The 23,820-nt window shown below is 57.7% G+C and overlaps 1 protein-coding gene across 8 annotated transcripts in view; it reads right to left on the bottom strand.

Annotated features, from left to right (window-relative positions):
- Positions 1-6,453: 6,453 nt before the first annotated feature.
- The window catches only part of KMT5B (lysine methyltransferase 5B), a 66,894-nt gene continuing 49,527 nt past the window's right edge, over positions 6,454-23,820 (bottom strand). For all 8 annotated transcript variants that reach the window (XM_051840841.2, XM_070065365.1, XM_051840842.2 and 5 more), the window contains 4 exons: positions 23,568-23,587; positions 23,351-23,487; positions 17,288-17,484; positions 6,454-10,263 (listed from right to left, as the gene is read on the bottom strand). In XM_051840841.2, coding sequence (XP_051696801.2) covers positions 8,819-10,263; positions 17,288-17,484; positions 23,351-23,487; positions 23,568-23,587 — 1,799 coding nt within the window. In that variant the 3' untranslated portion in view covers positions 6,454-8,818. The remainder of the gene's footprint in view (positions 10,264-17,287; positions 17,485-23,350; positions 23,488-23,567; positions 23,588-23,820) is intronic.

Here is a 23,820-nt window from a genome sequence, read left to right as displayed (position 1 = left end):
AGAGCCCCAACCGAAGTGTGTGTGAGTGTTGAGTGTGTGTCTGTGTGAGTGTGTGTCTGTGTGTCAGTGTGTGTGATTATGTGTGTGTATGTGAGTGAGTGTGTCTGTGTAAGTGTGAGTGTGGCTGTATGAGTGTGTCTGTGTGAGTATGTCAGTGTGTGTGAGTGTGTCTATGTGTGTCAGTGTGTGTGTGTATGTCAGTGTGTGTGTGTCAATATGTGTCAGTGTGTGAGTATGTCAGTGTGTGTGTCTGTGTGTGTCAGTGTGAGTGTGTGTCAATGTGTGTATGTATGTGTGTGTCAGTGTGTGTGTGTGTCAGCATGTATCTGTGTGAGAGTGTGTGTCAGTGTGTGTATGTATGAGTGTGTGTGTGAGTGTGAGTGAGAGTGTGTGTGAGTGTGAGTGTGCGAGGCTGCGCTGGCACGGAGCAGGTGTTCGGGGAATGAAGGAATGATTGAGGGTGTGAGTGTGTGTGTGTGAGAGTGTGTGAGTGTGTGAGTGAGTATGAGTGTGCGAGGCTGCGCTGGCACGGAGCAGGTGTTCGGGGAATGAAGGAAGCGGTGATTGAGGGTGGGTGCAGGCGCTGAACCGCGGAGCGAGCTGCGCCGGGCTGGAGCGGGCGGAGGAAGCGGCCAGTCCCTGGCAGCTCGGCAGCTCTGCAGCCGCGGAAGGCCGGAGTCCAAGGGCACGGGGCGTGAGCAGGGCCCGGCCTTTGGCCGCCACGGCCAATCGCACTTTGCCACGCTTACTGCCGGCTGTTTATCTGACCCAGTGCCCAGAATCCTGTGACCCAGTGCCGGTGCCGCCTGGCGAAGGGGCACCGGCCACGCCCTCCTCTCACGGCTCTCTGCAGCCTCGCCCAGCGACAGAGCCCACAGCTCTGCCTTCTCTCCCTTTCTTATTAGATCTTTATTATTTATACCAAGAGAGAGGGAGACAAAGAAAGAAAGGGTCTTCCATCCGCTGGGTCCCTCCCCAAATGGCTGCAATGGCCGGGGCTGGGCCGGGAGCCCGGAGCTCCGTTCAGGTCTCCCGTGTGCGTGGCAGGGGCCCGAGCACTCGGGCCGCGTCCACTGCCTTCCCAGGTGCATGAGCAGGGAGCGGGATCGGAAGTGCAGCAGCCGGGACTGGGCGAGGGTGAGGGCGGCACCGCAGGCCAGCGCCACAGCGCCAGCGCCACTGCCGCTTGCTTTCTAAAGATTTATTTTATTTATTTGAAAGGCAGAGAGAAGGAGAAACGGCGAGGTCTCCCACCTGCTGGTTCTCTCCCCAGAACAGGCAGGACTGGGCCAGATCGAAGCCAGGAGCCAGGAGCCGCCTCCGGGTCTCCCACGCGGGTGCAGGGCCCGAGCACTTGGGCCGTCATCTGCTGCTTTCCAGGCCACAGCAGGGAGCTGGATCGGAAGCCGTGTGTGCGTGTGCGTGTGCGTGTGTGTGTGTGTGTGTGTGTGTGGGGCGCAGTGGCGTAGCGGGTGAAGCCGCCACCTGCAGAGCCGGCATCCCATGTGGCCCTTTGCAAGGCAGGAGCTGCTGGGGGTCCTGGCTGGCTGGTGGCGTGTTTGCATGCGTGTGCGCGTGTGTGTGCGTGCCAGCGCATGTGTGCTTCCTGCTACACTCCAAGGGCTGCAGCAAGTTGAACATTAACCCCTGGTGCATGATTCCAGCTAAACCAACACTCCTTATCGCTGGGGAGCTGCAGTGGCCTCTCGCTGATGGGGCCGCCCGCTGACTCAGAGCCCAGGGCAGCCTGGCACTGCCTGCCGCGGCGGGCATGGCGGGAGGGGCCCTGGCCTGGATTCCCGTGCACCTCTGCCTCCAGTTGGCTGTGGGATCCTTGGCGAGTCGCTGCCCCGTCCCTGTGCACAGCGAGCACCCTGGCCCCGTCTGCTGTGGCCTCCCAGGCTGGCTGGGCCACAGCTGGGGCTGGGCGCCAGGGAGGCCGGGCTGGGGCTGGATTAGGTGAAGACGGGAAAACGCCAGCTTTGGAATCAGATTCCAGGAAGGAACTGCACACGGTGCCGCGCGCCCCGTGGGCCACACACTGAGCGGCCCGCGTCTTCTGCGCTGGACGTGGGCCCCAGGGAGGCAGCCACCGGCTCCGTGGTGCAGAACCGGGAGCCGAGGCCCAGACAGCTGCCGAGTTAGGAAGTGGTGTAGGCCGATGGGCTCTGAGATGCCTGGCCAGGGCCCCTGTGGCAAGGCCAACGCTCCACCCCACCTCACCCCCGCAGTCTCCCTGGGGCCCCAGGCCAGGCCTTTCGACACCTCCCAGACTGTCCCCAACCCTCACAGAAGACCCCGTCCTTCCTTGGACACCTCTGCACATGTCCACTGTGTCTCTGCCCTTGGGTCCATGAACTCCTATGCACCCCTCAGGGCCCTACTTAATTTTGCCTCCTCCACAAAGCCTGCCTTGGTTTCCCAGTAAAACCAGAGGCACTCTCTTCTGCATACCCACATTTTCCCCAAAGCATTTACTACATATTTTTTGCGATTTTTATGCATTTGGGAAAGTGTGGGTTTGACTACCACCGTCCAGTGTCCAGCACCTACTTGGTAGTCAAAGAAGGAAGGTGGTCGAGGGGGTAGGTGACCCCAGGGAGCCCCCGTGGATGCCAGAGAGGGCGGCCTGCCTCGGCTGACCAAGAGGCATCCGCCGGAGAGAGAAAGGGCTAGAACGAGTTTGCATCCCTGGCCGCTGTTGGCGGCCGTCGAGAGCAGCTCTGGGGCCAGGCGCAGGGGAGCAGGTGTCGGCCGGCGCGGCGGAGGTGGCAGGCAGAGAGGAGGCCCGCCAGGCGTGACGGCCCCTGCAGGTGGCACTTGCCCGCCCTTGTCACCCTCCTTCACCAGTGAGAAACGGGCTCAGGAGAGGAAGCGTCTCGCTCTCGCTCACCCAGCTGGGCGAGGACAGGTGCCAAGAGCCGTCTCGGCCCACGCCCTCAGCACGGCCCGGCCCCTGCAGCCGGGGCGGGGCGGGGGGTCAGGGCAGCCGCCCAGTGCCAGTCTGGTTGGGCCATTTCCTGGGTCAGCTCGGGTCCCCTTGGAAGCTGGCAAGGCCCCGAACTTCCGCTCCCTTCTTACCCCCAGAGGAGCAATGCGGTCTGACCGGCAGGAGGAGGAAGTGAGAGGAACTGTGTGGCCCGGGCGCTTGCCCCGGGGGAGGCCTGCCCCGGTCTGCTGGGGGCTGGGAGGGAAGTCTCCCTGGGACTCCTGCCACCTGCTGTTCCGGGCACAGCCAGTGTCCAGCTCCCCTCTGCCCGACAGTGAGGCTGAGGGACGAGCCAGTTCCCCGACCAGACCCACGTGAGTACCACGTGGCCAAAGTGTGACCTGCTTAACAGGCGAGCTTCTAAGAATAAATCGATTTTTAAAGGTTTATTTATTTGAAAGGTGGAGAGAAAAGGACAGAGTTCACTCCCCAAATGGCTGCAACAACCAGGGCTGGGCCAGGCCGAAGCCAGGAGCCAGGAGCTTCTTCCAAGTCTCCCACGTGGGTGCAGGGCCCGGGCACTTGGGCCATGTTCCTCTGCTTTCCCAGGCCATCAGCTGGGAGCTGGATCGGAAGAGGAGCAGCCGGGACTCGAACCGGCGCCCATGTGGGATGCTGGCACTGCCGGCTCCCCTAGCTGGTATCTTAATGGCTCTAATTTTTAGGACAACAAAAGAAAACTTCTCCCAAACAAAGCTAATCCCTGGCCCCTGGCCAAGAAAAATGTGTCGGGCTGCAGTCAGGCAGGAGGGACACTCAGCTTTTGCTGGGGTCCCTGGGCAGGTGGGGCTGAGTGAGGCCACGCCCCCTCAGGCTGCACAAACTCGCAGCTCCGCCTCCCATTTCTCAAGCGGCCTGCGCGCCGTGGAGCGGGTGTGGGGCATGTTGCTTATCTGCACTGCAAGCTTTAGAAAAACTTGTCCTGGGCCCTCGGAGCTGCACGGAAGGCAGGCACCGGGCAGTGACAGCTGTTGTCACTCGAGGGAATGCTTGGGGGCCAGACTGCGCAGGTGGGGCTGTGGGCGGGGCTGTGGGCCACACCTGAGCTCCGCTGAGGCCCAGGCAGAGCGGTGACCCTGCAGGCTGGGGCTCACCGTTGGCTCTGCCACCTGCCACCGCTGTGCGGCCTTGGGCAGGCTGCCTCAGCTCCTTGGTTAAGAACAGCTCGCCAGGGCAGACCTCGTACGTCCCGCCTGGAGTAGCCGGGATCCGGGAGAGACCTCGTATGTCCCGCCTGGAGCAGCTGGGATCGGGACAGACCTCCTTCGCCCGCCTGGAGTAGCTGGGATCGGGGCAGACCTCCTATGTCTGCCTGGAGTAGCTGGGATCGGGGCAGACTTCCTACGCCCGCCTGGAGTAGCCGGGATGGGGGCAGACCTCCTATGTCTGCCTGGAGTAGCCAGGATCGGGGCAGACCTCCTACGTCCACCTGGAGTAGCTGGGATCGGGACAGACCTCCTATGTCTGCCTGGAGTAGCTGGGATCGGGGCAGACCTCCTTCACTCGCCTGGAGTAGCCGGGATCGGGGCAGACCTCCTACACCCGCCTGGAGTAGCCGGGATCGGGGCAGACCTCCTTCACTCGCCTGGAGTAGCCGGGATCGGGGCAGACCTCCTACGTCCCCCCGGAGTAGCTGGGATCTGGGAGAGACCTCCTATGTCCCGCCTGGAGTAGCTGGGATCGGGGCAGACCTCCTACGTCCCGCCTGGAGTAGCTGGGATCAGGCAGACCTCCTACGTCCACCTGGAGCAGCTGGGACCCAGCCCCCTGATAAATGCATCCTGGGGGGCTCTATTACCTGAGCTCCTGCCCCCCAAGTGGGAGAGCGGGTTGGAGTTCCGGGCCCCTGGCTTGTGTGTGGCAGTCATTTGGGAAGTGAACCAGCGGGTGGAAGAACTGCCTCTCAAATAAACAAAAACCAACTTCACTGAGAGCTGCCAGACCTGCCTGCTCAGGGCCTCCGGCGGGGGTGTCCAAGCAGGCCCAGCAAAGCTCCCCCCCCCCACCCCGACCCCAGGCCTCAGCAGCAGGGCAGGCCCAGGCCCCAGGACAGCAGTCACATCTGCCGGGGAGAACGGGGGTCTGGCAAGACGGCTCTCTCGGCACACACCAAAGCCACCACGGCGAGCCGGCCTCTGTCCTCCGGCCAGCAGCTCTCTAACCGCTCCCACGACTCCCCGTAAGCTACCGCCCGGGGATCTATCCCGATGCTCATTTTTAGAAAGATTTATTTCAGAGGCAGATTTACAGAGAGACGAGACAAAGACTGGTCTTCCATCCGCTGGTTCACTCCCCAAATGGCTGCCAACAGCTGGAGCTGCGCCGATCCAAAGCCAGGAGCCAGGAGCTGCTCCGGGTCTCTCACGCCGGTGCAAGGGCCCAAGCACCTGGGGACATCTGCTGCTGCCTTCCCAGGCCATCAGCAGGGAGCTGGATCGGAAGAGGAGTGGCTGGGACTCGAACTGGCGGCCATATGGGATGCTGGCGCCATCTGTGGAGGCTTAGCCTGCTAAGCCACGGCGCTGGCCCCGGTGCTCATCCTAAAAAAGAAACCCCTCTCGTGGCCCAGCATTGTGGCGTGGGGGTTACGCTGTGGCGTGCAACGCGGGCAGCCCGTACCAGAGCACTAGCTCAAGTCCTGGCTGCTCTGCGTCCTACCCGGCTCCCTGCCAACCTGCCTGGGAAGGCAGCAGAGGATGGCGTTCCTGGCGCCGGTCTCAGCCTCGCCCAGCCTTGGCTGCTATGGTTACTGGGGCGTGAACCAGCAGATGGAGTTTTCTCTGTTACTCTGCCTTCCAAATAAACACTTTTCACACGCACACACGCACACCCACTTTTGCTTCGGGCTCCATCCTTAGCAACGCCCTCGTGAGGGGGACACAGCAGGATGGAACAAAGGCTGAGGCCACACCCGCCACTGGTCAGGGGCTGCAGCAGCACACCCTGCAGCGCGGTGCCCGTCGGGATGAGTCGGCGTTTGCCAAGCAAGGCACACGAGGGCCCTGGGCTGCGTGCTGGTCAGGCTGAAAGCAGCTGGCACAGCCCCGCACGGCGGTGGTGCCTCCTGCAGGCTGGTCTGGCCTGCACCACTGCCCCCATGCTGACCCCTGACCCGAGTCGGACCCTCGTGTCAGCGGCCACACCGCCTTCTGACCGAGAGAAGCAGCTGGGCATGTGTCCAGAGCTGGGAGAGCCCCAGGTGCCCGCCTCCTAGGGCCATTCCTCCCAAGGGGGTTCTGGCGCCGTGGAGTGGGAGAAGGGCCGCCCCAGGCCACTTCTGTCCCAGCAGGCAGGGAAAAGCCACCCAGAGCTCATGGGCCGTGCTGAGCTGGGGGGCGGGGAGGCGGGCCTCACGCGAGGGGTCCCTACGAGCGCCCAGGGCCATCGTGGGAGGGGCCCCGCAGCTTCCTGGCCTGGCACCCCCTGCCGCGGCCACCTTCTCACATACAGTGCACACCGCCACATCGTTTTAATTTCCGAATTTATTAAAATGATTAACCTCAATACTGCAAGTGCATGTACAAAATATTTGTAAAAAATGTTTTTAATGAAACGTTAAAGAACTTACCTCAAATGCTGAAAAAGTCCTTTTTCATTCTTTCAGTACAAGGAATACATTGTATCTCAAAAGTATTACAACTCAGCAAAAACAATTTAAAACAGCAATTTGAAAAAATGATTGAAAATTGAATACTTTACATAGATGATTTCTATGATCGCTTCTAATTCTTACAAGGTCAGAATCTTTACCAATCATTGCATAAGCTCAAGCTGAGAGTTTTACTGAACGCAACCTCTTCCAACCTGGTCCACGGCGGGGACTCCTCCGGCCCGCGCGGGGAAGCCCTACAGCAGGTCGCGGGCCGCCGCGAGGCCCTGCCTGGAACGGAAATGAGGTCTCCCCAGAGGTGCCTGTCGTCCCCGAGCGTCCCTGTTCTGAGACCTCCGGCGGGGCAGCCTCGAATGCCGAGGCCACAGTGACATCACACACACACATCATAAATAAGTTAGGAAAGCTAAACTTACGGATGGAGAAAAACGGGCCGCGTCTGACTACGTCTTCGGGACGCCAAGTCCACAGTGGCCGCCGCTGCCAGCCCATCAGGTGCAGGGGTGGGCGGCCGTCCTCGGGGCCACCGACACAGGCTCTGCTCGGCTAGGGTGGCACGCGTCTCCCAGGCGGGGAGCCTGGACGTGGTCTGTAAAGTGCTCCAGGTGCGTGGAGGGCGGGGCTGCCCCTCACCAGGGGTGACCCTCGGAGGCGGGTCAGGGTGTGTGTGCGTGGAGGGCCGTCTACCTCGTGCTCCCGAGCCAATACCTGAGGAATCAGACTGCCCCTGACAAACAGGGAGGCGGGGGCCACTGGAGAACAACGCCTGGAGAACCACGGGAGAGCGGCCTGCGTGTCCGGAACTCACTCTGTCCACGAACCTCAGTTCTGCCTGGACCCTGACGAGTGCGCTCTGCAGGGCTGCCCCCCGCTCCTGGGAGCCAGCGGCCCTGGGCGCCAGCCTGCACGTGCCCACGCCCAGGACGAGGGGGCCCACTGGGGTCAAGCAGCCCTTACGGTTCTAAATCCCCGATTCTTTGTCCAACGATTTGTAAAATAAACCAGAGAAATGAGAGCCTGGTACTGAACATAAGTAGTAATCAAAAATTTGCTCATTAAATTAAACATTTCTCAAAGTGCTTCAAAAAAACAGATTAAATCTGACTCCTCTTTTTAACTGATAATATAGTCAAAAAATCTTTGATATTTTCATAATTAACATAAGCCAAGAACTCCCACTGATGCAGTGCTTAGAACTCTATATTTATAATTTCCTATTTTATTGGCATGGATATTTCTAAACTTAAAAACCTTCCTGGTAAGTTCTTTTAATTTCTTATGACAAAAAGTTCTCACAACACACAAATATTTACAACATGTACATCGTTTTCAGCTCTTTACACTGAATTTCAGACAAAACATTTTTATAGGTTACCACAGAACAAAAGCTGTGACTCTTGTTTTTATTTCATAAACTATTATAAGTTAAAGTGAATAGATTCTTAATATTCCTTGTAGCATTTTACAAGTGCAACAGAAAACTCAGAGAACCAAATCAAGACAGCTGTGAGTTCATTAGGTGAATGTCGCTTGTCGCCGTCACATTGTTCACAGCAAATTTTTGAAAAAATAAGCACCAATCATTCTTGCAAAGAACAATTTTATCTAAAAGGGTTGAAAAGTGTTAAATACAAGGTCTTTAATTTACATGACAAGCAATAAATACGCAGCGCTGACTCGGCTGCAACTGCGCCCGCCCCGTCACGTGCCGTCAGGTTGTCACGCGGGGCTTTCTTTTTCTTCTCTTTTTTTTTTTTTTTGGTTTTTAAAGAAATCAATTTGACTTCCAACCAATGGCTTGCTGTGTTAACAAAGGCCACGCGCAGTACACCTGGGCCCCAGACAGTGTGAAACTGACCAAACTCCACCCGGGGAACACGGAGCAAACACACCGAAGAGCCAGAGGTCATTGCTGGTGATCCGAGCGTTACTAGAAACCTCAAGACGCCGCCTTCAGGATCTGAGTCAGTTTAGTCACGTTACAGGTCAGCTGATGCGCTCACACACAACGGTGCAGCCCGTCACTGCTCCAGCGTCCTGTGTGGAAAGTTGCTGTCACTGCACAGTTTGCTGGAGCCTTCATTTTTACAACAGGGCTCTACCTCTAATTCGGAATTGCACGTAAGAAGGCGACGTAGGAAGTGCGGCGAGATGCGCACGGGCCAGACGTGGGGCAGCACGCTGCAGCCCTGCGGTCGCTGCGGCCGGCCCGACGGCGCTCACGCGTTCAGCCGCAGAGACTGGTCCTCCCTCCTCCGCGAGGAGATGTCGATGTCTATGGAGTCCTTGCCCACGATGAGCCTCAGCCGCTTCGCGGGAGGGAGGGGGATGAAGTCGTCCTCGAAGTCGTCCTCGGACTCGTCCTCGTCCCCCGCCGCGGAGGACGAGTCCCCGGCGCTCTCCTCGTACTGGCCGTAGTCGCCCACGCCCACGCCCACGCGCGACTCGAGCAGCGAGAGGGGGTCGCTGCAGCACAGGCGGCTCTCGTGCGGCCCCTCCTCGTCCCGCTTCAGCTGGATCTTGAGCTTGGTGGCGCCGCCGCCCGGGCCCGCGCCGAAGCCGGCGCCGAAGCCGTTGTTGAGCTTCGCCACGTACAGGCTGTTCTCGCTCTCGTGGTCCTTGCTCAGCTTGATGCTGATCTTGGACGCGCTCACCGCGTCCTTCTCCTCGCTCGCCCTGCTGCTGCTGTCGTGGCGCCGGCGCAGGGTCAGCTTGGGGATGCCGGAGCTGTCCTCCAGGACCAGCTGGGCGTCGTAGCGCGTGGGCCGCCGCTTCTTCTTGCTCTTGGCAGGCCGGAAGCCGTCTCTCGCTCTGAAGCCGTCGGGCGCGACCGCAGAGCCACCGACCGGGGCGGCACAGGCCGCGTGGCTGCCGGGCAGCCCAGCCGCGCCGCTGTGCTCGCCCGGGTCCGGCAGCGGCTCCACCAGCCCTGGCACCACACCATCCCGTCCAGGCGAGTCGCGCGCCGGGGCGCACTCCTCCGCCTGTGCCGACGGCTTCCCCAGCTTCCCCGGCCGCGCCCTCTTTTTGGAGGGGCTGGCGTCGCTCTTCGGGCACCTTGCTTCTCCCTGCGGCGGCGGCTCAGGCGCCAGCTCCTCTTCCCGCACCACGGGCAGCTCCCCGGCCTGCTCGCCCGCGGGCGCGCCGGGCTCCGCCTGGTCCCCCGGGGCCGGCTCCGGCGGGGTGTCGGAGGCCTCCTTCACACTGGCTCTCGTCCGCACGGAGCGCCTGGTGGTGTAGGCGCAGGGCGAGGCCTCCCCCTGCCAGCGAGTCCCTCGGGCCGGGTTCTGCCTGTGCTCCCGCGCCGCGTGCCTGGTCAAGCACCCGCCCGCAGCCGCGGCCTGCCCCGGCGCCCCCGGCTGCTCCCCCTTCTTCATGGGCAGGTTCTTGTAGAGGACCACCTTGGGTTCTTTGAGCACTAGGTTCCCCACCTCGAGCTTCCGCGAGGCAGTCTTCTGCTCCAGCCGCTTGCAATGATTCCGCAATTTTATCCTGGAAAGTAAAGGCTTCGCGGGCTTCTTCAGCCTCTTTGGTACCCTGGAATTATGTACATGAGTTAGCTTGGATGAGGTAGAGCTGGAAGCCGGAGTTCTGGACACCGACGGCCTGGTCAACGTTCTGCTGCTGCTCTTTTTCACACCAACTGAAGATTTCCGGTTAGAAGCTGCAAGGTTAAAAAAAAAAAAAAAAAGATGAAAAACAGCCTTGGTAACAGAAGATATGTTTAACAAAGCAACGCCAAAATCCAGAACCCTAGCTAGAGAGTGCTGACTCTCCCGACGCGTGGGCACAGGCTCGCGTCCGCAGCCCTCCGCGCCTGCGCTCCCGCTCCCTGACAGCGACCCGACCGCGTGGGTAAGCGGCTCTTCGTCTGCCCCATGACGAGCTTCTGATTCAGTCCCTTCCTGCGCCAGTTCTGAAAGAGCTACGTAAAAACCTTTCCCTGACAGGCTGTTCTTGAACTATCTCAAGTATGCTTATAAAATTCATCACTCACTGCACTAAGTACATCACTTGGCCAGCAATACAAAACAAGCATGTATTGCCAGTGGGTTGTACGAGAGAAAACCCACCGGGGCCGGCGCTGTGCCGCAGTGGGTTAACACCCTGGCCTGAGGCACCGGCAGCCCATATGGGCGCCGGTTCTAGTCCTGGCTGCTCCACTTCCGATCCAGCTCTCTGCTGTGACCTGGGAAGGCAGTGGAGGATGGCCCCAGTCCTTGGGCCCCTGCACTCACGTGGGAGGCCCAGAAGAAGCTCCTGGCTCCTGGCTTCGGATTGGCTCAGCTCCAGCTGTTGCAGCCAACTGGAGAGTGAACCAGCAGATGGAAGACCTCTCTCTCCCTCCCTCCCTCCCTCTGCCTCTCCTCTCTGTGTAACTCTCTCAAATAAATAAATCTTAAAAAAAAAAAAAAAAAAAAGAAAAAAGAAAATAGAGAATCCACCACAAAGGCTTCAAAGTGAAAGTCAGGTAAGCGCTGTGGTGCTAGCGTCCTGCCTGAGCGCAGGTTCGAGTCCCCGCTGCTCCGCTTGCGACCCAGCCACCTGGTTCCTGTCTCACAGGGGAGACTCCAGGTGGAATTTCCGGCTCCTGCCTTTGGACTGCCTGGCTGTGGCAGGCAGGGGAGTGAACCAGCAGGTAGATCTCTCCCTCTAAATAAGTCAGTCCTGGGGGGAGGGCGGGGGAGAGGACAGGACTATATCCTGAAGCAACACATGTAAGAGCATTTTTAAAAGTTCTTGAAAAATGGAATTAAAACATAAATCCGGGGGCTGATGTTGTGGTGCAGTGGGAAGATTCTCTCTTCCCGTATCACTTTGCTTCTCAAATAAATAGATCTTTAAAAAAATTACTTGGGTGTCAACATTTTTAAAATTCACGGTTTTTCACGATACGCATTTTGCATGTTCCGGAGGCTGTCAGTGTCAACGTTCTGAAAACAGAGCTGTTCCAAGGTGCTCCCTTTCGTTCCGAGGCCCAGGGGCTGCCCACTCAGGAGAGCTGCAGGCACGTGGCCTGGCCTTCAGGGACCGCCTGCCACCAGCAACCACCCTGCGGGAACCACCTCTGCTCCCGGGGGCACAGGGGCCGAGGTGGCAGCGGTCCTAGCAGGACGGGCACCTGCCAACAGCACAGGCCACCTTCTCGGGGCCTCTTCTCCAGCTCCCCAGTTACTTCGCTCCGTCAGCCCAAGCTGAGAACCTCTTCTCTGTCGAAACACCCCTCTCAAAGGCGTCCACTCGGGTACCCGAGATCACTCAACAGGAAGTGCGCGCTGCTGCAGGCCCACGGGAGGACCAGGACCCCACAGGCCGCCTGGCGCCTCCAGCACGCCGAGGCCGAAGGGGCAGCTGAGCGAGCAGGAAACCGCATTCCCACCCAGCAGCCCCGGGACGGGACCGGCGCACCGGCGGCTTCACCGCCCCAGCAGCATCCGCAGCCAACCTGGATCCCATCTCCGTGCGGGGCTGCTCCGGGGGCCAGCGGTAGCGAGCGGGGTCCTGTCTGAGAAGCGAGCGCCTCATGCCCGGGACCCGTCCACACTTCCTGCTGGCTGGGAGCTGTGCTCGACGCCTCCTCAGGAGGAGAGGCGTCCACACAGCCCCCACACTCAGCCAGCGCTTCCTCTGCTCACCCCACACCTCTTCAAGCACCCCTGCCAGCATGGCGTCCAGCAGCAGCCTGGCCTTCTGGGTCCTGCTGCCCCTCCCGTGAGACGGCCTCCGCCACCGCCCGCGCCCCTCCTCTCCTCGCGGCCCCGGCCACTCTCGTTTCCTGGAGAAGCCCGCTCCTCCCCGTGCCATCTCCTGGTTGTCCCTTCCATCCTGGGTGCCCCCACGGTCACTCCGCGGGCCTCTGCCTGCTCTCCCCCGGCTACTTCACTAACAAGCTGCCGGCTCCCGGATCCTTTTTTTTTTTTTTTTTGACAGGCAGTTAGACAATGAGAGAGAGAGAGAGAGACAGACAGACAGAGAAAGGCCTTCCTTCCGTTGGTTCACCCCCTGAATGGCCGCTATGGCTGGCGCTGCGCTGATCTGAAGCCAGGAGCCAGGTGCTTCTCCCGGTCTCCCATGGGGTGCAGGGCACTTGGGCCATCCTCCACTGCACTCCCGGGCCACAGCAGAGAGCTGGCCTGGAAGAGGGGCAACCGGGACAGAATCCGGCGCCCTGACTGGGACTAGAACCGGGGGTGCCGGCGCCGCAGGCAGAGATTTAGCCAAGTGAGCCGCGGCGCCGGCCGCTCCCTGATCTTGATCCTCTCCTGGAAGAAATGTCCATCATCAGTGCCTACCGACACGCTCACGGCCACTGCTGGCCAACTACACTCAACTCAAGGGCCTCCAAGCCGCTCTCCCCGGCAGCGTGGGCACAGCCCTGCCCAGGCAGAGCCCGAGGCTCACCTCGGCTTCTCCGACGGCCCATCCACTCGACAGGCACTGCCTGTGGTCCCCACCCTGTCACCTGCACCCCAACGCTACCACCTCCTGCTGCACTGAGGCAGCCTGCCTCCCTCTCCTGCCGCTTTCCCGACAACCCCTCCACACAGCCAGCGACACCCCCGGTGCACATCAGGTCACTTCTGGGTTTCGGCTTCCAACAGTCTCGTGACTGGAGAACGAGTGCAGTGGTCGCCTAGAGTCACACCCTCTCTCTCACCCTGCACTTGAGCCATGGGGAGCCCATACCAGAGCCCCTCTCTCTGCGTACGTTCCGCTCAGCCAGCTCCTCCCCCTGGGCCTCAGCTGACACAGCCCCGAGCAGCGCCCTGCAGGCCTTGCCGCGTGGGTGCCGACTCTTCGCTCGGCACCTGGTGCACTTGAGGATGGATTCCCACACGCGGTCTTAGCTTTCTAAAAGGCCAGTTCTGCTGATGCCAGCCTGGCCCTGCCCATCCCGCCTCTCCTTCCCAAGGCCCACCCTGGCAGCACTGCGCAGACAAGGCACCTCCGTGGGTTTGCGTCCTAAACCAAGCACAAAAGGGGCCGACGTGATGCTGTTTTATTTCAACAGAGACCTCACTTATTTTTGTGTATTTATCATCATGTTTTCATTTTGTTTGAAAATCACTGTTTTATGAAAAGACCCATCAAAAGGTATGCTCGGCCGGCGCCGCGGCTCACTAGGCTAATCCTCCGCCTAGCGGCGCCGGCACACCGGGTTCTAGTCCCGGTCGGGGCACCGGATTCTGTCCCGGTTGCCCCTCTTCCAGGCCAGCTCTCTGCTGTGGCCAGGGAGTGCAGTGGAGGATGGCCCAGGTGCTTGGGCCCTGCACCCCATGAGAGACCAGGAGAAGCACCTGGCTCCTGCCTTTGGATCAGCGCGGTGCGCCGGCAGCAGCGCACCGGCTGCGGCGGCCATTGGAGGGTAAACCAACGGCAAAGGAAGACCTTTCTCTCTCTCTCTCTCTCACTGTCCACTCTGCCTGTCAAAAAAAAAAAAAAAAAAAGGTATGCTCACAGGACAAAGGCCTCCCCCCAAAAAGGAAAAGAGACACAGACAGAGTCAGCAGGAAGCAGGAGAAATGTGACGATGACACAGTGAGTCCAGTAGACGGCCAGGGCCGGCGGTCCTTTCAGGGGCAGTCAGCTGCAAGGAGGCAGACGTGTGCGGGAGGACCTCAAGTCAGCCGCGTCGGCCCACGTTCTCGCCCAGCCTCAGCACTCACCACGGTTCTCCCTGACCGCTGGGACAACGGCCCCGCCGGACTCTGCACGGCAGCTCCAGGTGGAGCGCACCTCTCTTAGCAGCCACAGTGCACGTCGGGTGCTGTGCAAAACGGACAGTCAGCTTGCTCTCTACCCTACGCGCACCCTAGGGAGGCCGTGTGCCATGGAGCAACGGGCGCATCAAGCTTGTGTGGACCAGCGTGCCTCTGATCCTCCACCTGGGGCGCTGGGAGAGACTGGATTTGAACTCGGGCCCGTGGCTCAGTCTGTGATGTGGTCTGTAAGGCACACCACAGGGTAAAGGGCCACAGCGTGGCTAACGTGGCCATCTCCAGGTGTCTCCTGAACCATAAGGCCGTGTGGCATCAAGACTTCCAGCCAGCCACACCGGAGCTGGGAGGTGACAGGTGACGCCACAGCTGCTCGTGCGCTCGGCTGCACCGGGAACGCTCACTGCCCTCACGAGCCACGGCAACGGGGGCCACACGCAATTCCAGTCTTTACGACTCAAGAACCCAAAAATCCTCAGTCCGCGAGTTTAACAGGCGCATCCACTTCCCACCACGTGGCTGACAGACTGTCAGCGGCTCTCAGTACAGTGGAGGCGGCCTGGGCTCCAGCAAGGACGGTCACGAGTGAGGCGAGGGCAGAAGGGTGGCGGCCTCCACGCCTGGGACGGGCGCTCCTCCATGCAGGTCAACTCCTTCCACTGTCTTGTGCCAAATTACAGCACTGGCAGTGACTGTGTCTTCCCTCGCCGCCCTGGAGAGCCTTCTGGCCTCCCAGCGTTGACTTCAGGGAGCAGCCAGGCAACAAGGCATGAGGGGCCAGGCAAGCTACACCCTCAAGGACGGCATCCCAGCCAGACTCGAGGTGGAAATTTGTGAAAACGGAGTTCTTGTCTTCGCTGGTGGATGTTAAAAAGCAAACAAGTCAGGGTGGGGCTCCCAAGACAGCTTTCAAAGATGGCCAGCGTGGAAGAGAAACGACTTTCTTCTGACCAGGCAGAAATGTTCCTTTACATACGCTGTGCAAAAGAAAGTGGTTTGTCTGCCAGCTGCCGAATCCTGCATGAATTGCGGGACAAAGATGAGCAGCCATGCAGGGAAAAAGCACTCCTGTCTGCACACAGTGCCCGATGGCCCGGGAAGACTCTGGCAGGTCCGGCCTTCCTGCCAGCTGTGGTTTCAAACAGGTAGGAGGCTGAGACGCAAACACCAGAGCAGCTTAAGAAAACACACGTAAGAACTGGAGGGGTCCTCACGGCCCTGGCAGTGCACGGCAGCCCCGGCCAAGGCTGACGCCCTGGTTTGTCTGAGCACCGAGTCACGCTCATCCCCTGTCCACGGCTCAGCCGCACCAGCCGCAGTTCCTCCCGACAGTCACACTGCAGCAAGGCAAGTGGAGTCAAGCAAGCACCTGACCGAAGGAGTCCCTGGGAAGCGCTTTCTGTTCTGTGATGCTGAGACCACCACTCACGGCTCAACAGCCCCTCTACCAGTGAGAACCGGCTGGGTCTGGTCTGCTCCGCACAGGCTCCAAGAGAAAAGCGAGACTGCATTTCTTTCTAAGAACAGGCTCTTAATAAACATTTGGCTCACTAATAAGTACTCCTAGATGGTTACCTATTAGTACACCCAACATCTTCCAAAAATTACTTGCATTTCTCTTCTTTTAAATTCAGCAGTGTACTGAGTTCAGTATCGATACACTAGTAACAAAACTATGTACAGAATCATAAACACTCCCACAAACATCACAGGTCGCTCCACGTGGGCAGTTCTGGGCTGTCTCCGAGTACGGACGGCAGCACGCTGCCTGTTTTATGCAAGCATCCATCAAATGGGCTTCACTAGTCTCCAGTTTCACCAAGGAACCAGACTCAAACCAATGTTCATTGCGCTGCATTTATTGTCAGAATCCACAGCCAGCAGTGAGCGACGGGCTGCTGTCTGCACTTGCTCCAGGAGGACGGGACAGAACCACAGCACTGCGTCTGCACTGAGAGGTCGTGCTGGGACGCTACCCCCAGCACCAGGCAGACCCGGAGGACGACAGGGGCATCCACTGTGGGAGACGCCCTCCCTGCGCTTCCGGATCTCAGCAGCCAGCGCTGGGCCGTGCACACGTGGAGGCAGGGAGTGGGCCTAAACACCAGCACTGAGCGTGCTCCTCAGGGCTCCGACGTCTCACCAGGCAACTGCAGCGCACCACGCAGCACAGGCAGACTGAACTTTCCCGCTCTGTGTCTGTCGCACACTCAGACCGCAGCCCGACGCAGCGGCGGCGACTGGGGGAGACGGGTGTCGCTCTTGCGAGAAACAGCGTGACGCGGCACGTCCAGCGCTCCACAGCTGGGACCCGTCCGCCTCTGCGCTGCCTGTCTGGGCTTCCTCTCTCTCCTCTCTGCTATTCATCCTTCTCCAGTCTCTACTTCGTCTCTGCCCACACAAAACCGGCCTCAAAGCTTGCTTTGTCCTGCTCACCTCTCCTGCCCCTTGGAAGTGGTGACACAACACCCTCACATGGCGGCGTTCACAACGATGCTGTCACGTTCTGTCTGCTAACTGGTGATTTGGCAAACGGGGTCCGTCCATTTTCAAAAGGTAAGAAAGTCGTAAAAAGGTGGAACCCAGACACTAGGGCTCCCACGTCCATCATGTCCTCCCAGCAGAGCGGCCAGGCACTGGGCATGAGCCTCCAGGACCCGCCCCAGACCCGGGTGCTCTTACAGGGCATAATGACATCCGCGCAGTGTCACTAACACCCGAAGTTCTCCTCAAACACATGGCGAAGAATTCAGTGTCCAGTCACCACATCCTCAGTAACAGTCCACAGTTCCACACTGAGTTTGGAGGTGGGCCACAGTTACTGGTAGAACTTTGCTGTGGTGTTTATGCATTTCTCTCAATACTTAAAAGTTCCAAACTACTAAAGCATGTTTAGGAAGCAAGTTGTGTGAATACAGTAAAAAAACAAAAACCAAAAACCCGACAAGCTCACCGAGCGCCCTTACTTACTTGCATTGCTTTTTTCCTGAGCGGTATCGGCATCAGTGTTAGAGCTGACGGACTGACTGTCTGAGTGTTTGCTGCCGTCACCTAACTTTTTAAGCCTGTTTAAGCGCTTATCTGTTTCTCGGAGTCCGTATTTGCTATTGATAACAGGAGCAGGCGCAGGCAGTCCCACTCTGGATTTAAAAGCACCAGTTCCCCGTCTGAAAGAGAAAAACGGCACAGGTTAGACTGACAGGGCTTGTGTGCTGACAGCACGGTGCTGCAGGGGTGCAGGGCTGCACTCGCACCCACGTAGCACATGGGATGGACCCACGCGCCTCAGCGAGTCTGAGACTCTTCAGAGAAATTGAGTATGTATGTAATACAATTAACTCAGAGTCGCCATACTTGAAGAGTAACGACTTCTTATACCATTATCAACTCTCCCCTACCTATGAGAAATTAGTGGATCCTGTAGAACTTCACGTGTAGGTAAATGTAATTCTTCAAATTCAAAAAATGGTTGTCAAAACAGGTTTAAACTACAGCTTTGAAAAAGAAACATAGTGGGTAAAGCCACCGCCTGCAGTGCCAGCATCCCATATGGGCACTGGTTCCAGTCCTGGCTGCTCCTCTTCCGATCCAGTTCTGTTATGACCTGGGGAAGCAGCAGAAGATGGCCCAAGTGCTTGGGCCCCTGCATGCATGTGGGAGACCCGGAAGACGCTCCTGGCTCCTCTCTTTGGATCAGCATAGCTCTGGCCAGCCACTGTGGCCAATTGGGGAGTGAACCAGCAAATAGAAGATTTCTCTCTCTGCCTCTCCTCTCTCTGTGCAACTCTTGCAGATAAATACATAGATCTTTCAAAAAAAAAAAAAAAAAAAAAAAATCTCGGGGCTGGCGCTGTGGCGTAGCAGGTAAAGCTGCTGTCTGCAGTGCTGGCATCCCACATGGGCACTGTTTCCTGTCCCGGCTGCTCCATTTCCAATCCAGCTCCTTGCAAATGGCCTGGGAAAAGCAGTGTAAGGTGGCCCAAGTGCTTGGGCCCCTGCTACCCACATCAGAGACCTGGAGGAAACTACTGGCTCCTTGCTTTGGCCTGGCCCAGGCCCAGCTGTTGTAGCCATCTGGGGAGTGAACCAGCAGATGGAAAACCTCTGTCTCTCCCTCTCTGTAACTCTTTCAAACAACAAATCAATCTTTAAAAAGGTGGGAGATAAGAAGCACCTGTTGGGGTGGGCACTTGCGCCCAGTGGTTAAGACGCCAGCACCTGAGCGCCTGCCACCCGTGTGGCAGACCTGGGTTGGGACCCGAGCTGCAGCCCCAGCCACGCCGGGCTGTTGTGATTACTTGGGGACTAAACCAGTGGGTGAGAGATTCATTCTCTCTGCCTCTCAAAACAAAAACAAAAACCCAATCAAACAAACAAAAATACACCTGTGAATTACATTCCAGTTGTGTTCTGTACAATTGAACTTTTCATTAAGGAACACTGGAAATTAAGGAACTAAAAAAGAAATCAAATTTTCTGCACATTAAATCTGACGTCAGGCGCAAGCATACTTCTAGGAATGGGCGCCGCGATGCAAGAGGTGCAGTCACCGCTCGGGATGCCTGCGTCCCACCAGCAGAGTCTGATCTGAGTGCAGGCGGCTCCACTTCCACTCCAGCTCCCTGCTAAGCTGCTGGGAAGCAGCACGTGTCGGCTCAACTGCCTGAGCTCCTGCCACCGTGCAGGAGGATCCAGATGGGAGTGCCTGGCTCCTGGCTTTAGGCTGACCCAGGCCCGCTGTGGTAGCCATTTGGGGAGTGAACCAGCAGATGGAGGAATCTCTCTGTCACTCTGCCTTTCAAACAAAGAAAAGTTCAAAAAACAAACAAAAATCTAATTGAGATTCTGTGTAAAAAGGTGAGGGCACTGTGAAAACCTGCCTTCTGGAAGAAAAAATTTTAAATAATTCCTTCATAGTTTCTGAGATGAACCTGAATTAACCAAGTGCTACCACAGTGGGCCTCTGGCCTACCAGCAGCGGCCTGGGCCCATGTCTGAGCACCAGTTCTGGCTTCTGGCTAATGGACGCCCTAGAAGACAGCAGTGACAGTTCACCTAGCTAGGTCCCTGCCGCCATGCGGGAGGCCTACACTGAGCCCCAGCTCTTTGCTCCCCCACCCAACCTCGCTCGCTGCAGCCACGCAGGTGAGCAGAGTGGCCAGGAAGCCTCAAGCGGGTGCTCTGACCCTGACCCTGCGGGCAGCAGTCTGACCTGCACAACACCTGCCCCTTTGAGGTGTTTTTGACCAATTCAAAATACAAAAGTCTCAAACAATTTATAATAAAATAATTGGGGAGGGGCCGGCGTTGTGGCTCAGCGGGTTAACGCCCTGGCTTGCAGTGCCAGCATCCCATATGGGCGCCAGTTCTAGTCCCGGTTGCTCCTCTTCTGATCCAGCTCTCTGCTGTGGCCTGGGAAAGCAGTGGAGGATGGCCCAAGTCCTTGGGCTCCTGCACCCACGTGGGAGACCTGGAAGAAGCTCCTGGCTTCAGATCGGCGCAGCTCCGGCCGTTGTGGCCATCTGGGGAGTGAACCAGCAGATGGAAGACCTCTCTCTCTGTCTACCTCTCTCTGTAACTCTTTCAAATAAGTAAAAATGAGTCTTTTCAAAAAAATAATTGGGGAAAGACTATCTCAATGACTTGAAGTGCTATGCCCAGACCTGGTCATCCTTCCCATCTTCTGAACAGCAGTGCGCACAGCTTACTTGGAGCAGTCACAGCACCGCCACACAGTGCGTGGTAGTTACAGTGTCCGCTGCCCTTCCCCAACGGGCCTCTGCTCACTCGTTGGCTCTCAGGACTCTGGGAGCCCAGGCCCCGTGGAGCGGACGCTGTGCTGGTCTTCATTAATCCGCGTGTCACGACGCCTGACAGTCACGTGCAGCCAGTACCTGACGCATGACTGAATGAGCTCCCTTGACTAGTCTCATTCAGGGCTCCCACTAACTTCTGCAAAGGCAGGGACAATCTGCTGTTCCGGAACATTTTTTTCCTGAAGATTTTACTTATTATTTATCTGAGAGGCAGAGTCACAGAGAGGGAGAGACACAGAGAAAGGCCTTCCGTCTGCTGGTTCACTCCCCACAGGGCCACAACAGCCAGGGCTGTGACAATCAGGAGCCAGGAGCTTCCTCCAGGTCTCCCACGTGGGTGCAGGGGCCCAAGCACACGAGCCCTCCTCCACTGCTCTCCCAGGCCACAGCAGGGAGCTGGATGGAAGAGGAGCAGCTGGGCCATGAACAGGCGCCCACATGGGATGCTGGCACCACAGGCGGAGGCTTAGCCTACTATGCCACAGCGTTGACCCTGTGAGCATTTTAAGAACATATACAGGTGTGCCAGCGCCACGGCTCAAGAGGCTAATCCTCCACCTGTGGCCCCGGCACACCGGGTTCTAGTCCTGGTCGGGGCGCCGGATTCTGTCCCGGTTGCCCCCCTTCCAGGCCAGCTCTCTGCTGTGGCCAGGGAGGGCAGTGGAGGATGGCCCAAGTGCTTGGGCCCTGCACCCCATGGGAGACCAGGAGAAGCACCTGGCTCCTGCCTTCGGATCAGCGTGGTGCGCCGGCCACAGTGCATCGGCCGTGGCGGCCATTGAGGGTGAACCAACGGCAAAGGAAGACCTTTCTCTCTGTCTCTCTCTCTCACTGTCCACTCTGCCTGCCAAAAAAAAAAAAAAAAAAAAAGAAAGAAAGAAAGAAAGAAAGAAAGAAAGAAAGAAAGAAAGAACGAACGAACATATACAGGTGCCAGTGATGCCAGCATCCTATATGGCACCAATCCATATCCTGGCCGCTCCACTTCTGATCCAGTTCCCCACTAATGCTCCTGGGAAAGCAGTGCAAGATGGCACAAGTCTCTGGGCCCTCACCCACGTGAGAGAGCTGCAAGGAGGTCTGGGCCAGCCCTGGCCCTCGTGGTCATTTGGAGAGTGAATCAGCGGATATGGAAGGAAGATCTCTCTCAGTCTCTTCCTCTAACTCCTCCTTTCAGATAAATAAAATAAGTCTTCACACACACACACACACACACACACACACACACACACACACAGTCAAGCTTTAGATCAAACTGCTCAGTCTAAGACAGCCAGGCCTACTGTTCTGTATTTCATTCAGAAAAGCTTTGCACTGATTTGCACTAGTCCTGGGGCACTGGCCAGTGAGAGGCTGAGGCTCACGAGACAGCGCGATGACACAGCTGCCTGGTTCCGCCCTAGCGTGGTGCGGGCTCCTGGGTGTGGATGAGGCATCTTCAGGATGGACCGCACCCACTCGCCCATCGTCATTCAGTCTACTCATTCACTCACTGGCCAAACACCAACAAGCTTCAACCACGTGCCAGGTACGATTTTGTTTTGTGTGCTGGTTTACAGCAGTGAATGGGGCTTATATTGTAGTGGGAAGACAACCAGAAACCACACAACAGTCTTATGGCTAACATGTATGTGCCACGTGTACTGCTCTACATGAAATAAACTAAACCTCACAAAAATTCCACAGAATAGCTTCTAACATTCTTCACGGCCCACAGGTGAGGAACGTCCTGGCGGCCACGGAACTGACGGTGGCGAGTGTGGCTCTCTACTCAGGCAGCCCGACTAGGTCAGGCACTCAACTGTCACAGTGCATCTCCATGAAACGGCTCCAAAGCATTACTGAGCTATAATTACACCGCTTCATGGATTAAAGCGTCTTCTAGCGGACTGGTCTAAGATCTAAAATATACATATTTTTCCAAAATTCAACATAAATTTTATGCCCTCACCACCAAGGCAACAATTCAGCAGCATGAGGAGTAAGTTCCCTTCACAGCAAGGGGTCAGAGGTCAGGGGAGAGCTGCGACAGAAAAGAACCGGCAAGGACGGCACCACCACTCTACTTGCTGTCTTCCCCTCCCAGCCTGAGACCCCCAGCCACCCACAGAAGAAACAGTGCCTGGGCAATCGGCCCACCTCTCCCCAAGGCCGGCCGGCTGCAGCCTGGGCATTTCAAGCGGGAGAAGCGGCAAAGCCTACTGGTTGGATGACTGCCAGCACTGCGAAAGCAGCATGGAGCCACCAGGCTGATGGGGTCCAGATACCTCTGCATGTGCTGGGCAGATCCGTCCCTCGCTCTGCCGTCCTGGGCCGCGTGGGGACTTGACGAGGGGGCGCGGGTCAAGTGCCCGGCATGGGCGAGGTGTGTGAAACGGGCCTCCCTTCCCCGAGCAGTCCGCACTACCTAACCCCTGCTTGCGAAAGCGCGTCAAGCTTGCTCCAGAGCTCCTGCTCACACGTCACAACAGTCGAGCACTCCTGCCAGGCCAATCTGGGGCCTTGTGTGAGAGACTGTGCACTCCGGTGGCACAAGAAGGGAGTCTTCAGGGAGTGACAGCAGGGGCGGATGTAGGAACTGCGAAAAGTGTGCGCCAAAATGAAGCTCCAGAAGGCACGGCCCGACGATACGGAGGCTCTGCAGATCCCCAGGACGGCGGCGGGCATTCCGCTAGCCACTCTGAGGTCAAGCTCACTGGCACCACGTGCACGCCAGCACCCATCGGGCCTCTTTAATTTACGTTCACTTATTTGAAAGAGAAGCAAGCGATACTCCATCCGCTAGCTCATTCCCTAAACCCCTGCCAGGCCAAGGTCAGGAGCCCAGAACTCCATCTGGGTCTCCCATGCATGGGGCAGGGGCCCGAGGACTTGAGCCATCCCAGGCTCTGGCCTTCCAGGCTGTGCCTCTCGGCAGGAAGCCAGATGACAAGCTGGAGTGGCTGGGACTTTGACATGGGATGGGGATGTCCCAGGAAGTGACGTGATCACTGTGCCGAACACCCGTCCCCCGTAACCTACTCTGAATTCTGACCCACAACACCGGCAACACCAAAACCTCCGAGCCGGGCGCCAGGGTCCCCGGCAGCTGCACAGCATCTGATTCCGTGCTTGCACATCTCAGTGCTCTGCGGAGAACAGCGCAGGTGCCACAGCTCTTTAACGACAAGGAGGTACACAGGTGGCTAAACATGCAACTAAAATCTTAGCAGCTTACCTTTCACAAGTGTAACACTCGCAGAACTCATTATTTTCTCCAAAAAACCCATCTCCATAGTAACAAGAAATTTCTTCTCCAGGCTCAATATCTCTAAGGGCCTTCACACACGCTGTGTCTCGACCAGTTGACACAAACTGAAATGAGAGGGGCTCTTTAAGAAACTCACACCTGAGGCAGAAACGGAATACTGGAGATAATTTTTTGGTATGCTTACCTTACAGTTAGGTCTGCAATCTGAAAAATGTCCAAAAGATAAAGTCAATTAACTGTTGATAAGATCTGAAACACGAACAGTTACAGAAGTCTGAAATAAGCTTTCCAGAAACTTTACATCTCATGATGGCAGTTCAGGTCTCAGTTAAACACGAAAGGACTGCAATGAGTTTGCGAACAAAGAATGCCTCCTTCCAACACTCCTTTAGAAGGAGACAGAGCTCTGCTGTCAGAACCGCTCCACTGTGAGTGCT

This window comes from Oryctolagus cuniculus, chromosome 1, assembly GCF_964237555.1.
Source record: "Oryctolagus cuniculus chromosome 1, mOryCun1.1, whole genome shotgun sequence".
Taxonomy (NCBI): Eukaryota; Metazoa; Chordata; class Mammalia; order Lagomorpha; family Leporidae; genus Oryctolagus; species Oryctolagus cuniculus.
This window is presented reverse-complemented; position numbering and strand designations above follow the sequence as displayed.